The sequence below is a fragment of the Trachinotus anak genome, unplaced genomic scaffold (genome assembly GCF_046630095.1).
Source record: "Trachinotus anak isolate AG129_WGS33_773 ecotype Australia unplaced genomic scaffold, CSIRO_AGI_Tana_v1 ptg000025l, whole genome shotgun sequence".
In the NCBI taxonomy this organism is placed as follows: domain Eukaryota; kingdom Metazoa; phylum Chordata; class Actinopteri; order Carangiformes; family Carangidae; genus Trachinotus; species Trachinotus anak.
This window is the reverse complement of record NW_027273876.1, coordinates 11,576,121-11,593,812: the sequence shown is the minus strand read 5'-3', so window position 1 is coordinate 11,593,812 and position 17,692 is coordinate 11,576,121. Positions and strand designations below refer to the sequence as shown.

At 40.1% G+C, this 17,692-nt stretch overlaps 3 protein-coding genes across 3 annotated transcripts; 1 reads left to right on the top strand and 2 right to left on the bottom strand.

Moving 5' to 3' along the window:
• Nucleotides 1-276: 276 nt before the first annotated feature.
• On the bottom strand, nt 277-7,243 carry ppp1cab (protein phosphatase 1, catalytic subunit, alpha isozyme b). The gene is made up of 7 exons (XM_071462025.1): nt 6,826-7,243; nt 5,556-5,687; nt 4,612-4,842; nt 3,618-3,722; nt 1,988-2,211; nt 1,279-1,413; nt 277-1,143 (listed from the first exon to the last, which is right to left on the bottom strand). Exons 1-7 carry the CDS (start codon nt 6,878-6,880, stop codon nt 1,048-1,050), a joined length of 978 nt encoding a protein of 325 aa, XP_071318126.1. The 5' UTR covers nt 6,881-7,243; the 3' UTR covers nt 277-1,047.
• Nucleotides 7,244-7,407: 164 nt separating this feature from the next.
• Nucleotides 7,408-13,804, top strand: pelo (pelota mRNA surveillance and ribosome rescue factor). The gene is made up of 13 exons (XM_071462013.1): nt 7,408-7,787; nt 8,224-8,316; nt 9,051-9,201; nt 9,589-9,679; nt 10,756-10,919; nt 11,389-11,449; nt 11,683-11,844; nt 11,935-11,981; nt 12,099-12,172; nt 12,269-12,340; nt 12,700-12,774; nt 12,882-12,913; nt 13,312-13,804. The coding sequence occupies exons 1-13, from the start codon at nt 7,747-7,749 to the stop codon at nt 13,404-13,406; spliced, it is 1,158 nt and encodes a 385-aa protein (XP_071318114.1). The 5' UTR covers nt 7,408-7,746; the 3' UTR covers nt 13,407-13,804.
• A 92-nt stretch (nt 13,805-13,896) lies between these two features.
• Nucleotides 13,897-17,638, bottom strand: paqr4b (progestin and adipoQ receptor family member IVb). Its single transcript, XM_071462034.1, has 3 exons — nt 17,243-17,638; nt 15,982-16,200; nt 13,897-14,697 (listed from the first exon to the last, which is right to left on the bottom strand). Exons 1-3 carry the CDS (start codon nt 17,406-17,408, stop codon nt 14,264-14,266), a joined length of 819 nt encoding a protein of 272 aa, XP_071318135.1. The 5' UTR covers nt 17,409-17,638; the 3' UTR covers nt 13,897-14,263.
• Nucleotides 17,639-17,692: the final 54 nt, after the last annotated feature.

The window sequence follows — 17,692 nt, the reverse complement described above, 5'->3', positions numbered from 1 at the left end:
AATCTCACAAATAGTTTAAACTCATATATGCATTTATTCTTATTTGGACTTATTTCATAACCTAATTTAACTATTTGAGATCAAACAACAGTGGTATGGGTCTGCACACAACTCTCAGCAGATAAGGTGAGGAACAACAGTCACCTCACAGGGAGTGATAAGCAGATATACAAACAGCTATTTGCAGGTGCTCTATTACAAGCATTGAACAACAATTCCACATTAATATCTTACATCAGATAACAGGGTTACAATAAAAATGACAAGTAGACAGTGTAGCTCAGATTCTCGCTTTATTGGTCAACTTGATGAAAGACTACAAAACGAATTCACAAAAAATCTCTTTCAAGTAATCAAATCTGTACAAACCTAAACTGTATGGGGTTTTTACAGCTCTGGCTCATATGAATCTGAAGAGTCATATGCATGTGTGTGTGTGAGTAAGCATGTGCTTGCTCTTGTGGGACAAGGTGACATACTCCTTCCTGTTCAAGGATACTGAGACATCACACTCAGATAGGGGCAAGACACTGCATGCACGCACACGCTCACATGCACATACCTGTGTTTGAGATTTTACAGTACAGAGGACAGGGAAAACAAAATACTCCCCCCCTCCACAAGTACACACACACAACCTGCAGGCAGGGTTTGCTGCCAAATTCATCATGTCAGCAATTTCTCCCACTGTCTCCCAAACCCTGCTTTTTCAGTCAAAATTACTGTACAGACAGACACTGTGGTTTCAACCTTTCCACGGGAAGAGTGGTAAGAGAGGGGAAAGTATAAATCTCTAATACTCTCACACAAAATGTACACGTGCACACATGATTTTAATGCTCACTGGCAGACGAGACGCGTTTGTCATCTGCGCACGCACGCACTCACTCAGACAATTCGTAACATTAAATGTTTTAAGAAGTACAGATAAAAAAGGAAAAAAGCCCTGGGTATAGGTTTGATTTCTGGCTGTTTGGTGAAAGAAAGGAGAAGAGAGGTAGAGAGGGCAGGAGGGATGGGTCGGAGGTCGAGGGCAAACTACTGGTGTCATTTCTTAGCTTTCCTTGGGGGAGTGACTGGGCGACCGGAGCCCATGCCGCCTCCACCACCATAGAACAGCTTCTTGTCTGCAGGTTTGAGAATCTGTGAAAGGGAAACAAAGATGACAAAACTAAGCAAGATGAAGTGCAGTCATTTATTTTTGAAAATGTTGGTTTGGTGGGCCAGGTGTTTTCAGAATTAGAGTTTTCTCAGGGGTCAGGTTGGTCTCTTGCTTACCTGGAATGAGCACATGAGGGTCTCATCTACACTCATCATGGCTCCGGCGTTGTCGAACTCACCGCAGTAGTTTGGGGCTGAGAACAGCGTCACCAGCTGCCTCTTTGCAAAGAACTCATATCCGTCCTCAACCACCTGAAAACAGATACATGATGGGTTGTTGCAAGTTGACTTTGGCCAATCGGGGGAATTTTAACTGCTTCTTATCTGGATACAATAAATCAGGATAAACAACAGAACCATGAGCTTGTAATTAATTTACCATGGACATGAAAGGACAAAATACATGACAGATACCTTTCTATTGCTCACACTGCCTACCTGTTATCAGTAATACTGAGCTGAATCCAACTGCGCTGAGATGGTTAACAGGTTTTCAGCTGGTCCCTCTGCACTATAGATGCTATCGAAGTACTTCAGCAGTTCCACCTGACTGTTCTTTAAATATTCACTAACATCTGGACAAGGGTTTGTTTGATTTAAGTGCGACCCTTGTTTTTCCTTCAGCAAGTTTGTGTGAATAAAGGGGGTAAGGATGCACAACAGGAAGAGCTGTAGGAAAACTGTAACCATATTAAATAGAACTTGTAACCATCTGCCACTTGTTAATATAACTAGGGATAAAACTACAACTGCCATCACCCCTATAAACTCGGTCCACACCAAACTTTGTCAGTTCAACAAGATGAGCAAAAGAGTGTGTGCTGACCTGATGGGCCCGACAAATGAGGTCCATGTCGTGTTTGTGGAGGAACTTTGTGACCACGTCGGCACCAAAAGTGAAGGAGACGCCACGGTCATTCTCGCCCCAGCCCAGCACATCCTTGTCCGGGTCGGCCCACAGCAGGTCGCAAAGGAGGCCCTGGTCAGGCACATCAGTGGGGCGCATGACCCTTCGCACCTGCTCCATAGACTGGAGGTCTGGGGACAGGCCTGGAGAAGAAATCAATTAGACAGAAGAAGTCTGTGTTAGTGATATTACACACACAGTATGTTTCTTGATGTCCTGGGTTTGGGTTAACTTCACTTTTTTTTTTTTTTTAAGGATTTAAGGCAGGCAACCTACACATGAGCAAAAAGAGGGGAGTCTGGGTTAATCTGACATGTGACAACAAGGAGCACTACTAAAGTAAGAATTTGCTTGGTTGAGACAAATGTCAACCACACCCAGAGACAAATTTTATTAGGCCTTAAAAGGGCTGAACAATATGACTGTAACCACTACCATGATAACATTTTTTATTTCCTTTTAAAAAGACAGAGACAAACAGTATGCAAACAGGTAACAAAATTGTTTACGTACTGCCCTTTGTCAACATTAGTAATGGATGTAAACACAGGGGAGCACCTGCTCCTCTGTACGTAAATCATGATCGGATGAGACACAAAAAAAAAAAAAAAATGATTTTTTGGAATCTATTTAAAAAAAAAAAAAAAAAAAAAAGAGAGAGAAACTTCTTAATTGCAAGTGTATACATAGCATTAAAAAGATGGACTGGGGCTTTAAGTGCAGTGTGCTCAAACAAACATACAATGTCCTTTCTGTGTGCTCTGTCTTATGTAACTTTATGTTGGAAGAGGGAGGTGGCGTCTACCCTCATGATTGTGAGTGCATGTTTACATATTTTGTGTAGTGCGGCTCACAGACATGAGATAGCTGTGACCAACTGTTGGTGTTACTTTGTCTGAACCCTTAGTTCCAGTTTATTATTCTATTTTCTGTATTGCAAGTACTGCAAAAGTAGTTGAAATATGACAAAAATAGATAACATGTTATTTAAATTTATTTCTTTGTTTTTAAAAAATCAAATGCACTTATTATATTATTTTTTAAAGCAACTCTGCCTTTACATCTTTTTTTACTGTCAAGAATACTCTTTTCCTACCGCTTCTTTCTGAGCTGAAAAGACTTTGAAATCTTCAGTTGTTTAAGACCATTACCAGCTCACATACAGTATATACAATTGTGAGACATATGAACCGTTAAAGCCTGCATGATTAGAAACCCCTAAATGTATTGGACAGATGGCACTATGGTAACTTGGTACATATTTAATCTGCCTATGTCACAGTCATAGACCCAATATATTATACAGGTATAATAAAATTTTACTATTTTCTACCTGTTATCAGTTTGTGTGCTTAGAAATAAGAGACTGGACCTAAAGCCTAGTCTGCTGATACAGGGAAAGGAAATATAAATAGACTCAAACAACAAATTAAGATCCCACAGTCCTGCAAGGCCTTTGGCCATTATGTTGATAGTAACAACAGTGCAGAGGCGAGTTTGTGTGTGTGCGCTCTGGATAGAAGCCAAATGAACTGTTTGATGAGGATACCTCCATGGCAACAGAAGATCTTCTCATCAACAATGGCTGCAACAGGCAAACAGTTGAAGCAGTCAGTGAAGGTCTTCCACAGCTTTATGTTGTATCGCCTCTTACCTGCGGGAAGAAACAACATTTACTTGGTCACAATCTAATCTTGGGGCCTATAAAATCTTAACAGCTGCTGCGCCTATTGCATCACATTAGAAACAACATTTTACATAATCCTGGCTGTGAATAGCAGAGAAAGGCATGTGATTAACCACTGCCTATTCTGCCTGATCATGCTCCTTAGCCCAAAGCCTGGTGTATTGAGAGGCTGTGTTGTTGCTTTAGTTTTTGTTACAACTAATGAGCCAGCTTCTCCATCAAATTTAAAAGAACAGCTCCAAGTTAGATTCATGTTTTCTTAAGTTTGTTTTGTCTTACAGAGTACACTAAATAGTTACGACTGTAGACTCATAAAGTACAGGACACATTTTTCTTTGTTAATGCAGATACAATACCAACAAACTGACAGGCGATAGACTCAAGCAAGTTTTTTTTACTTAATGCTGGTATATTTTTCCTGAGCAATAACTTTACTGTAACACATGGATTGTCTTTAGATGTTGATGGTAGGATAAAAGATAAACACTGAGTGAATTTTGGTGTACATCAGCCTGTTCAACCTGTAAAAAAAGTGGATCACTAAATTTTGGGAAACATAACCATCCAGATGATCTATGAGACCAAAGGAAACTAAGCTAAACATACACCTCCTAACCACATATAATTGCTTATTAAAACATCTGTCTATTTTTTGATTAACTTTCTTAAAATTTTAACATTTAAAAAATATAAATGAATATCAAGATGAGTCACATAAACTGTATTACTTTGACTACACTGAGGCCTAAAGACTGAGGCTTCCATTTTTATCAATCTGCAAGTAACCATAGAGAGTAGTGGAAAGATTGGTAAGATTAATGTCTGTTTGTATCTCTGTGCATGTCACACGACTTACACTCGTCATAGAAGCCATATATTCTGTTAATGGAGGCGCACTCATGGTTTCCTCTCAGCAGAAAGAAGTTTTCTGGGTATTTGATCTTGTAAGCCAGCAACAGGCAGATGGTCTCCAGGGACTGCTTGCCTCTGTCTACATAGTCCCCCAGGAACAGGTAGTTGCTCTCTGGTGGAAAGCCCCCATATTCAAACAGCCTCAGCAGATCATAGTACTGCCCATGAACATCACCTGGTGAGACAAACAGTATTAGAGTGGAGACAGCGATGTTGGTCAGAGTTGTGATTATCATGCTTTGTGTGTATGAACACAACAGAAGGGAAGGGACTTGGATAGAGGTACAACAACACTTGGCACCCTGCAAATTAACAATAACAGTGAATATGATGATTGGCCATGTATTATTTTAAACCAACACTGTTACTCTTGTGTTGCTTGACTTGCTTTTTTGTGATGACACGACAGTTAATTAAATGTGCAAGCTTGCATTTGGTGTGAGGATGCTGGTGACTTTCATTGCAGTACAAAACTAGTCAGTTCATGAAATTTGCAGGCTGTTCCTTTAAAACTAGCGCTCTTCATTAACTGGCATCAGCAGTATGACACAGGAGGGCAACTCCCGGGAGACTAGAAGTGCAAAACAGCACTATACTGGCAAGCGCATAATATCTGTTTATACCTTCAGTTCTGTAATTATGTGACACGGTCACTGTCACACACTGTTTTCATCTTGTGAATCTAAACATTTTCTTTTTAAATTAAAGCTTTATCATTTGAAAACTCTATAGCATCGGGTAATAAGAATACACAGCATTAAGTGAATGTAAGCTATTTCATAATATACCAGGACTCTAAGCTACAACAACCATCTGAGAGTGTTAGTAAATGATATGTGACCACATTTGAGAATTTCCTTGTCTCTAAGGAACACAACTAAGCCTCACCACAAATCTTGAGGGGCGCCTCAAGTTCAAGCAGGATTGGCTGGCTGAGGAAGATCTCCCGGGATTTGAGGCAGAGACCACGGATTTCATTCTCTGTCAGTTGAACATTTTTGCCAGGTCTAGAGCCTTTCACTGTAAGGGAAGAATGGAATGAGATTTAACAATTGTGCACTCGAAACAACAGAGTATGATATATAAACATATTTTGAAAATGTAACAGTATTTTTTAAAGGCCAGTTGAGTGACATATTTAATTTTATATCTAAATAAAATTGACACATTCTGTGCAAGTATGGCAGACTGCCATGGACAGTTGGCACATGTTAATTTGGAGCTTGAGCACTGTTCAGTATTCAATCACGAACTTCCCTCCATCATCAGAGCCAACATAAATATATAAAATATGTAGGGCTGCAACTAAGGATTATTCCTTCCTTTTTTATTATTATTTAAATCCACATCAACTAAATAAGCATTGCTGCTCTAAATTTATGTTTAAGTGCTGAAATATGGAATAAAATGTGATTAGAGAATATTACAAAGTAAACATAAAAGCTGAGTTTTCAACTACAACCATAATCTGCAAAAGTCAGATATAAAAATGTATTATACTTAGTTTCTTAGCAGTCAGAAAGTTATGGGTATTGTGCTACAACGCAGAATTCAGCCAAAGAGAAGAAAAAAGCAGGGAAAAGGTCATTATGAGAAAAATCCTGACGATGCTCTTTATATAGTAAATGTTGGAACAACTCATGACTTTGTGATAGCACCTAGGGTGCTTTTACTGGGATAAGGGAAAATTTCGAAATTGCATCTCTGAGCCCGCCTTAAAATATAACTGGTTTGGGTGTAAATATCAACTAATAATACAACAGGACCACGGAGTGTAACTCAAACAATACCACCAATTGATGTGAAGTATTAAATATAACCTTTGATGTTCTATTTTCCAGATTACCAGCAGTTCTGATGCACATTACTTGGTAGTGATAATTCAGGGTTATCGACACCAACTCTAGCGATATCTTATGTGTGGATATCTCTCGAACAAAATGCAACATCAACATGTATATTTTATTGTGGGCGAGTGGAAAAAATAAGTGTTAATTTGCTACAGATGGCCTGCACAAGTTAAATCTATTTGTCTCGATAACAAGAAGCAGGAGATGAACTTAACTCAGTAACGTAGCAGAAGTAGCCACCGTTGTCTAGCCTCCTGTTAGCTAAGATGGCTACCTCGATGAATAAATATCGACCGAAATACCCTTACCTTCCAGCAGACGCTGTATAATGGAGTCGATGTTCAACTTGTCGGCTTCTGCCATGCTATTCCTCTGTTTTCGTCGGTTTCTAACAACTTCTGCGAATTCAAAACGTCGTGACTGTTTACTAGCTACCGAGTAACCGTTAGCTCAACTAGTTTAGCGTTAATCGGCTATCGTTAGCCCGCTAGCTAGCTAACCTTGAGGCAGAATTGGCTACCTCAAAATTTGAGGCTTGGTGCTGAATTGATGAAGATGTGATGGCTGACATGTACTTCAGAAATTAGGATTAGTCAGCGTTTTTCCATTACATATCCAAATTTACTTTAATTACTCGTATTTTCTCGTGTGAATGCTGTTTCTGCCGTAGCTAGTAGCACCATGCCATCGACAAAAAAAAAAGGCTAGACGAGCGTTAGCTCAAAGCGAGGATGAACGGAAGTGGCCTGACAGTTGCTTCGTTCTCATTGGTCAGTTTTGCCAGTAGGTGGTATTTAGGGGACCTGTTGGTTTCTCTTATTGGTTGTTTCTAATGCCTGTCAGTATTTACTTAAACCACAATGTAAAAAGACCAACCATTCTCGGATATATCCGACGTTTTGGTAGTCATACATGGAGAATTTTATCAAACAACACAGCATACACCGCATTTGTCCCTATTCCCTCAAATATAAGTGTTTGTTTCGCTCTGTATTTGTTGCGCAGTAGAGCGACACCCACGGAAGTGACCAAGATGGGCAGAATTGACGACATGACGCAATGTCTTAGCGCCTGGCAACACACACCGAGTGATTCATCCTGAAGCACAGAGATGGCTTAGCTAGTTTGCTAGTTCCCTGGAAGATAAACATGACTCCAACTCGGATAAACGTGAACATATCTATTTTACGCTCATAATACTCTCGTTTATATAATACAGCCATCCAACCATGAAGCTGATCCATAAAGACATTGAAAAAGATAATGCCGGGTGAGTGACTGGCGATAGCTAATGTTAGCAAGCTAACCAGCATGTCACTTTACAGCTGACTGTACATGTGTCATTTTAATCGTAGTAAGTGTCCATATGTGAGTTACATTAACCTATATCAGCAGAGACGTGGGGAGTTTTGGATTAAGTGTTGTTAACACTGAACATGAAACATTACTATGTGAGCATAGATTGAACCAACCAGAATCTGTGAATACAGCTGTAGGTTTGATGACTACTGAGCCACTTTCAGTGAGTAAACAAAACGGACCACTGTCTGTGTTATAGTTGATGTACACACCATAATCACTGCAGCATCGTGGATGTTCCTGTATCATCGCACCATCTATGTCATTGCCCCTAATACTGGCTTGAGATCTTACAGTAAGGACATATCTATAGTTAGCTGTAGTATTGATTGTTTACACTTCTTCAGTCAGGTGACTCTGATGCCAGAGGAGGCAGAGGATATGTGGCACACCTACAACCTGCTGCAAGTGGGGGACAGCCTGAGAGCCTCCACTATCAGGTAACCAGTGAGAGGACCCAACTATCTGACACTTTTCTATCCCTGTTGAGAAGGATGTTGGCTTTGTGATCTTGAATCACTGCAGATTTGGCAGAGCAGCATCTTTTTGGACCTGTTTCATTTATCATCAATCAGTGCTTTGTTCCTCCTAATAGAGGCTTTCTAATTGTAGTTCATCAGGATTAAAGTCTGCCACTGTGTGCATTTGTATAATATCAAGGCAAGGTTTAGCTTCCATTGCTTCATTAGTCGCAACTGAAAGCTTTATTTACACATGACTTACATGTGACATGTTTAAATGCAAGAATTTGTTTTTTGAAAGAATACAAACTCCCAGCCCTTTCTTGAATTCAATCATGTGTAATAGGTTTTGATGAATAAACAACCTAGATACTTAGTATTTCTTTAAATGTCTCACTTTGTACCCAATAGCCACAGACATTAGATTGTTGGAAAACTAGCAATCGGGTGCTCTCGATTTAGCTGTAGCTTAACTTTATGTCTTACCATGACCCAAACATAAGTATGAAGATGTAGTGCTCCCAATACACTAGTGAAGCTCTTAGGGCAGTGTCCAGTTTAGCTTTAATAAAGCTTTTTTTGTTAGTTAGTCTGTGTCTGTCTTTTTCTCTCACTCTGTCTGTCTGTGTATCATTCAGTGTTTTGGTCTGAAAAACACAGACACACAATGTCATTTGAGTCACAGCTAAAGTCCCTTTCCCTTGTTCCCACAGGAAGGTGCAGACTGAGTCTGCTACTGGAAGCGTGGGTAGCTCCAGAGTTCGCACTACTCTTACCATATGTGTGGAGACGATCGACTTTGACTCCCAGGCCTGCCAGCTGAGAGTAAAGGGCACCAACATAGAGGAGAACCAGTATGTCAAGGTCTGAGATGTTTAAACAACCTACCAGATGTAGCCTTGACCTATTTGTAGAAGCTTTAAAGTGGAGCATGTATCACAGTGATAAAATTAGTGAAGCAGTGATTAAGATTTCTATAAATCTGTCTGATAAATAGTCAGTTTTACTCTTTTTTAGGGTTTGCAGCTAAGACACAGAGTTATGGACAGTCATATACTCTATTTGTAGTCATAAACATAAGCAGATCAGGGTGCAATGTACTGTTTTTCTTGCACAAAGATCACCTTAAATACACCAGTGTATTATGCAACAGTCAGTTACTCTTTCTCCTCTGCTGCAGGATTTTTTTTACCACTCTCTTGGTCTTAATGTTAACTCCTGTTAAATTATGTTGTGTTCTTCACTCTTCAGATGGGGGCTTACCACACTATTGAGCTCGAGCTTAACAGGAAGTTCACTCTAGCTAAAAAGAGCTGGGACAGCGTTGTGCTGGATAGAATTGGTAAGCAGGTGCCACTGTTTAATTAGTTTAATTAGTTTGTGTTTGGTTAGTTTAAGCTCACACTTCTCACTTGCACATCAACCCAGACCTGTAAACAGTTGCCACGTGGATCCGCAAGTATCTTGTTTACTAGGCAGAATTAAATGGGCTTTAGCAACTGCACATCTTTCAGCTTATCCACTCTTATCAGCTGTTTAACTCTCATCTCTCTCCTGATACCCATAAAGGTGCACGTTAGGGCTCTTCAAACTCCTCACGGACTCCCAGCAAAAATACATTTTCAGCCACTGTAATCTTGGACAACTTAAGCATTTTGCCAAATAAGTTCACATTTTAATTCTGACAAAACACAGACCCTTGTCTCTGTCTGTCAGACAAGTAATTGTGAAGTGAGCCAATATGGTTAAAAGAGCACAGGGAGGCCAAATGTCAGAAAACACTCACAGATGTTGAAGAGTAAGGATCAATGAGTTTACAGTTTGCTTGTCTGCAATTTATTTGAATCCCTTTGTTTGAGGAATTCCCATGGTGGATGAAGGCTGTTGGACAATACTGCAATTAATGTTATTCTACAGTATCTAATTTTATGCCAACGACTGACCTGAAATTCCTATTTCAACTGCAGGCAAGCAAGCCTTTACTTCACTGCCTTTAGTTTACTTAATATATCAGCTCTGATTCTGTCTGCATACCCTGACTGACAGGGTGAATTTTTACAGAAAATGCACAGTCCTCTTGTTCATTTATTTATATGACCAACAAAGACAGTGCGTTGCCATGGAAACAGACTATGGAGAAACAGGAGGGAAGTTCATAGCTGACAGATGGGGTTCATGTATTTAAAGGAGTGGTGGTCCACTGAGTCATTGCTGCTGTAAATCTCATCACATTCTTTTAAATTAAATTAGAGAGTGTTTTTGAAATTCTTAGCAATAACTCAACACAACTACATGCATTAAGTACTAATTGCTTTCATAATGAAATACAATAATTCATGGTAAAAATGTAATAACAACTGCAAGACGTACCAACCGCTTCAGATGATCCATTTATCATTTGCCTTATCCACCCTTTAGAGCAAGCATGTGACGCAACCCAGAAGGCAGATGTGGCAGCTGTGGTAATGCAGGAGGGTCTGGCCAACCTGATGCTGGTGACCCCCGCCATGACCCTGCTCCGTGCAAAAGTGGAGGTCACCATTCCTCGCAAGAGAAGGGGAAGCTGCACCCAGCATGAGAAGGTACCTCACTGCATAGAAAGCTGAGTGCGGTTTTTGACAATCACTGTTATCAGAGGATAGTGAATTATAAAGATGAATGGATAGATTGATGGGAGAATGAAGTCCGCAAATCGAGGTAGTGTGTCAGTCTGATAACCCTGATTGTGAGATGCTGATAAGAAGCATTTTTGAATAGAACAGGGTAGACAGATATACATTTATATATAGATAACACTTTTAAGTGTATTGTCACATGTACAGTAAGTAAAATATGGTAAATCATGAGAGTAAAATAAATCTAAGAACATAATCACATTTTAAAATCAAGGCAATACCAATATTCAGTGAACAAACCAGCTAAAGCTTACCATCTCAAAGAGAATTCACATTATAGAGACAGAGTGTGTGTGTTGGGTTCATAATAACATTTATATCTAGTATTTGTCATGTATTCTGTTTGATGTCAAACTATTTGTCTCTCTGTTTGCAGGCTCTGGAGAGGTTCTATGAAGCTGTGATGCAGGCGATTCTTCGCCACATCAATTTTGATGGTAGGGCTGCTGTGTAGACATAAACACTTACACATGCACAGAGTATGTTCCTGTTTTGTGTTACATTCTTCTGCTTTTTTAGTTTGTGGTTCCTATCACACCTACTGCACTGTATGTTTTCATGGCACCACTGTGGTTTATTATTGTTGCCACACAGCTGTTTGTTTGCTCTTTCAAGAATTTATAATTGAGACAAGTTTAGATTTTGAAGTCTCTTCCTTGCCTTTCACCAGTGGTGAAGTGCATCCTGATTGCCAGTCCAGGGTTTGTTAGGGACCAGTTCATCACCTATCTCTTTAGAGAGGCTGTGCGGCAGGACAACAAGGTCCTGCTGGAGAATCGCCCCAAATTCATGCTGGTCCACTCATCATCAGGTCATAAGTACTCACTCAAAGGTAGGAGCTGGTGAATTCTGAGAATTAAACAATCAAACCTCATCACATGATGAAAACGAAATAAAATATACGTGTTGTGGTGTTTTCCAGAAATCCTCTCTGATCCCACTGTGACAAGTAGGCTTTCTGATACAAAGGTAAATAATGCATCATGTGATTTGTCAGCCTCTTTTACACACCATCCTGTAAACAAATGCTCTAAACCTGGAACAAAAGAGACTATTTGGTATATATTGTTTATGTGTAACATCCAGGCAGCAGGAGAGGTGAAAGCCCTGGAAGATTTCTATAAGATGCTCCAGCATGAGCCTGACAGAGCTTTCTATGGGTGAGTGGTGATGTAAACAGGCAGTGACCCCCAGAGACCCACTTCACTCATTAACGTTGATAATTCAACAACCTTTGTCTCTTTGCATCCTCACAGACTGGCTCATGTGGAGAAAGCTGCTGATGCCCTTGCCATCGACACTTTGCTGATAAGCGATAAGCTGTTCAGGTATGTATATGATATCTTCAGGTTATCTGTGTCTAGGCTGCAGTTGACATTTTGTTTTTACAGACAGAACTGCTGGATAAACTGGTTGCCGCTCGAATTCACTGTTTAGCGGCCACTAGGCAACGTTTCTAACTGTTTTCTCCAGGGTTGTTTTAATTTTATACAAACACAAACTTCAGAATAAGATTGAGATATGAAAATCGCATGAAAATTCCTAATTTTCTGGCTTTAATTCTTCGCTATTTACATAATCTTTCACCTACTTCAACTTTATTGGCTTTAAACTTATTGGACAAGAGATTGCTTGTGATGTAAACATGCATTCAAGATGTTTTGTGTGTCTCCATGTGTACGTCCAGACATCAGGATGTCCCCACGAGGAGTCGTTACGTTCGATTGGTGGACAGCGTGAGAGACAATGGCGGCAATGTCAGGTACTAATTATCTTTGAAAAGGCTGGTTAATATTCACCAGAGCTGGCAGAAAATCCTTCACCAAGTTTAAAGCTTATGACTGTTTTCTCTGTCTTGTTTTCATGCAGAATATTCTCAAGCCTTCATGTGTCTGGTGAACGTAAGTTAAAACAACCTTTCAGATTTTCATTAATTCTACATTTAAAAGACACTTGGAAGTTTTTTATAGACTTACACAATCTGTAGTGTTTATTTGGCAAAATCATTAACCATCCAATTAATATGTCATGACCCATATGAGTTAAAATCACAACATGACGCTGTCAGACCTGAACTGTTAATGTTTAATGACTGTGACCCTATGGGGAATTAACTGGTGTCATTTCAGCACACTGAAATGACGACACTCTCTTCACGTTGAGTGAAGCCCTGACTTTCTCTTGCACTTTAGGAAGTGAAGAATGAACAGAAACAATTGCTCAACTACACCTACGCTCTTGCACTTCCCTTCTTAGACTGTGTTGTCACCTATTGATTTATCCTCGGCTGTGTCCTCAGAACTGACTCAGCTGAGCGGAGTGGCTGCAATCTTGCGGTTTCCCATCGCCGACCTATCAGAGCCAGAGGACGACACCAGCTCAGATGAGGACTGATCGGCAGAGTCAGACCAGAGAGAAAAATCATTTGGAGAGAAGAAGGTGGTTGTCCATTGTCTCAGATAACACAAGAATGCATCAACTCAGTGTGTTATAAAACAATAAAGCTGCTGTGTTAAGATCTATGTAATCCCCCTCTACAACATCCACACCTCTCTGACCTAATTAATGCACCTGTTTTTCTAAAGCGGCCATGATTTCACATACTTACATGCAGTTTTTGGTTTGAGGTGACAGTGTCTTTGAGAAGGGGCATGAGAGCTCACTTCATACAAATGCCAATCAAAAGGAATGTAATTTGTTGCCAAGTTTCAAATGAAAACTGTTAAAGTTTTGAGTAACATTTAGCAACAGAAATAACAGTGATTTTTCTTTCCAAGTGTACATACAATATATCTATAACAGACGCATTCAACCACTTGTGTTATGTCACTTTGTCACATAAACCGTCATCATGCATGAATGAAACAGAGGTTGGAGCAAGATATAAAAATATATAATTTATTACACATAATACCAACATTTTCCATTTAAAAACTATTTTGGTTATGGGTAATATGTCCCAAAACTACTGCGTTTCAGCAAACTAAAAATCAAGTATACTCAGGATTTTTAATTAGATATAGTGATGTTTGAGTTCCACAGTTAGAACACTGTAAGTTCCTCTCATTCTTCTCTGGTAAAATGTCAAATTATAAACTTCCCTTGTGAAGAATTTCAGCAGCTAGGACTAAAGTGCATTTTTAAACAGCTTGCCTTCTTTTCATACGCCTCTTGCCTCAATTATTCCTAAATCTCATTTCTATCAGTGTAGCCTTGAGTGCATGCGTGTGTGTACTGTGATACCCTTGGCATCACTCAGTAGGACACTGGTATGTCTTAATCCAGGCTAAATCCTCCAGCGTGCCCCAGTGCAGGTAAATAATTGAGCAAATAACCATGACATGCATTATCTGGTGGCTGTTGCCCCAGTTGTCAAACAGGCCCGGGCTGAAGCGCTCTGGGATCTGGATGATGTTGACCAGCCCTCCCAGTACAGCCAGAGTGTCCATGATGACAAAGAGGCGCAGGGAGTTTGGGCTGCCCACCCCGCTGCCGAACACGCGGAACAGGAAGAGGCTGAAGCGGAACAAAGCCTGCCAGACGAAAGCTCGCAGGCGCAGGATGTTGGTGCGAGCTGTGGTGGCACAGTAGATCCCGTAGGCTGACAGGAGGATGTAGGCCAGCAAGGCAACCTGTTGCATGGCTGGGTAGCAAAGAAGTGTGATGTGAATGATGGGAAGTGCACCTAGAGAAAAAAAGGGAAGATGTACCAATAAATCAATCAAAATGTTACTGAAAATAAGTCAGATATTATTGACTTGACTGTTGTCACAGTCATGAGCAGAGCGCATAGAACAGAGAGTGTGGATTGAGTCAGACTTTGAAATCAAAAAAATGAAGACCCGTAACTCGGCTCAGACTTGACTGTTACGACTTTCTTGGCTTGAATATCTACAGACATGATTTAGAACTTGAAGGCAAAAACATTTAATTTAAAAGGCTAATTTAATCTCAATACAATAAAGCGGCCAGTATACTCCACCAGAACTACCTGAAACCTTTTCCAACATTGGATCAGGGGCTGCGTCCAACCACGTCTATGATTTTCTGAAACCGACAATCCAAATGGATGGTAAATATAAGGCTACTGCTAGCAGGCAGTTGGCTTAATTTTGCTTGTTCAAAGGTGAGAAAGGCCGGACTATTTCTTGCCTGAAAGCAGTGTTTTCCCCTCCCCATCTTTATGCTAAGCTAAGATATCCATCTCCTGATTAGTTTCATATTTTGCATACATAAATGAAAGTGGTGTCAACCTTGTCATCTTACCCTTTACTGGAAAGCAGATAAGTGCATTTCCCAACATATTTATCTATTCCAATAAGAAACGCAAATATTTAAAAACTTAACAGTGAGAGTTTCTTTTGCTAGTTTTTGAGGTAGACAGGCATACAGTACAGGTAAACTGCAATAATGTAATGGACACATATGACAGTGGTGTCAAGCTTCTCACGTAACTCTCAGTAAGATAAACCCACTTTCCCCGAAGTGTCAAACTTATCCTTTAGGAGATCTTTGGAGGGCAACTGTTCAAATCTTGTGCAATTTTAATGGTCAGCATTTCATAATTTCAGAAAAGTTCTTACACACATGAACTCTTAGGGATGGGTGCAAAGGATCAAAAACCAAAAAAAACTTTAAATTTTCTCATTAAAAGTTGTGACTTGACTTTGACCTCAAGGACTTCTTTGACTAATCCTAGACTTGTCCCAAAGCACATGAGCATGAAAATCTTGACCCCTGCTTGACCATGGAAATATTTTTTGACCTAATGACCTGACTCAAAGTTTTTGTGGAGTTTTTAACTGCATCTCACATTTGTTAATGGAGTTAACTAATTTTTTTTTTTTTTTTTTTAGCCAACTAATTTGTTCATACTTAAAACACCATACTTTGCTCAAGATACCTATGGGTAGTGATTAAACTTGAAACTGTTGCGCTCACTGAGAAATCCAAGAATTCAACGACCTACCCAGGGTGTTAACCAGGCAGACCCCGAACATGTCCAGGGAGAGCAGGGTGTCATACACATGTTCTCCTCCGATATGGTTCATGAACACATGGTAGACCACTGATCCTATGGTGGGGCAGAGACAGGCCAGATAGTGGACCACGCAGATCCAGACACTTTCCACCTCCATCCAGGGAATGCTAAAAGGAAGTAGCACCAAGAAAAGGAAAAAAGGGATGCCTGAAGTGACAGGAAGATGAAGAGTTGAGGGAGGGCACAGAAGATAAAGGAAGAAGTGAAAATGGAAATTGTCTTGGTTATAGGAGAAATACAAAATTAGTCTGATTCTTGGCCTCTTGGCTTGTCCAAATGTTTAATTAAGGTTTGGAGGATTGATGCTGATGTGGACTTGGTTAATGGCATCTTAGTGACTTTAAACCTGACTTTATAATTACAGCAGTTAAAATGATATATCACCTTCTGCAGATTACTATGAGGAATTTAATGAGAGTTGTTTTTCTGTTTGTATTTTATCAGTAATAATGTGAATATATATGGCTGTTGGCTACATACATAGATGAAACCTGAGCAATGCTCTAAAACTAATACCCTTCATTTCCCCTTAGCAAGAGTGTTAGTCTTAATGATCTTATAGGATAGACAAGGTGAAACTGGAGCATGAAGAAGAAGCCTTCAGACGCTCAAGGCTGCACAGGTTTTGGTCCGTGCACAGTAAGGTTTCAATCTTTACAACTTAAGTGAGGTTTCAATTCAGAAGTCTTACATTAAACAAACCAAATTTAAAAAAAAGTTAACATTTTGTAATTCTACAACCACTCATCATCTATGCAAACTTGTGCGTGTGTTACCAGGATGCTTTGCTCAAGATACCTGTGGGTATTTACAGCTGAAAAGTGTCAGCCAAATAGACACCTTTAAAGACCTAGTTAACAGTAGGATATTTCCAGGACAGAGATTCCCAGGGCAGATTACAGCTAATACCCCATATCCTCATTACTTAGCCTTGTCAAGTATTCTTAACTGGCTACAAGTGAGAGTAGTGGACATTTGTGACCTGTTTTGTTTGTTCATGAGCCGAATAGTTTTAACTGGGCACAAGGTGGGAAACCTTGCTGCATGTATCTATTCTAAAGATAATTCAGATGCAGTTGAAAACACTTGTTGATACTTTTGCATTTTGTCCAGACTGACACTTATTCATTTGGGTTCACGAAGAAACAGAACCTACTAAAAGCAACGCACAGATGATTTCTGGACTTACCATGAGTGTAAATGTTCCCCAGCTCATTGTGCATGTAAAAGAGGCTCCTGAGGCACTCTTGAGCCGTCGACACCGGCCGGTAACCTGTCAGGACATATCTGTTGAACTGAAGGTGTGGAGGGGTCTTTGCAAAGTCCAACAGCCGCGGTCCTTTGTAAAGCACCATCACTACTTCATGCAACCAATTTCCTTACATTTAGTTGACAGTAGAGGTTCCTCACAACATCTACATCCACACTCATGACCCTGCGGCAGTCATGACCACAACTAGCTGGAAACTCTGGTCCTTGAAACCCATTATTTGGACAGGTGTAATTCCAAGCAAGCAACCTTTAGCTGGCCAAGTGGCATGCTTTCAGTAGGACCAATCAGCAAACGGCTCTTACTCCTAAGCTGGAGTAATCCTCACAAAAAGCCACGTGCAATGCCACAGCTGCTCCTTGTCGCAGC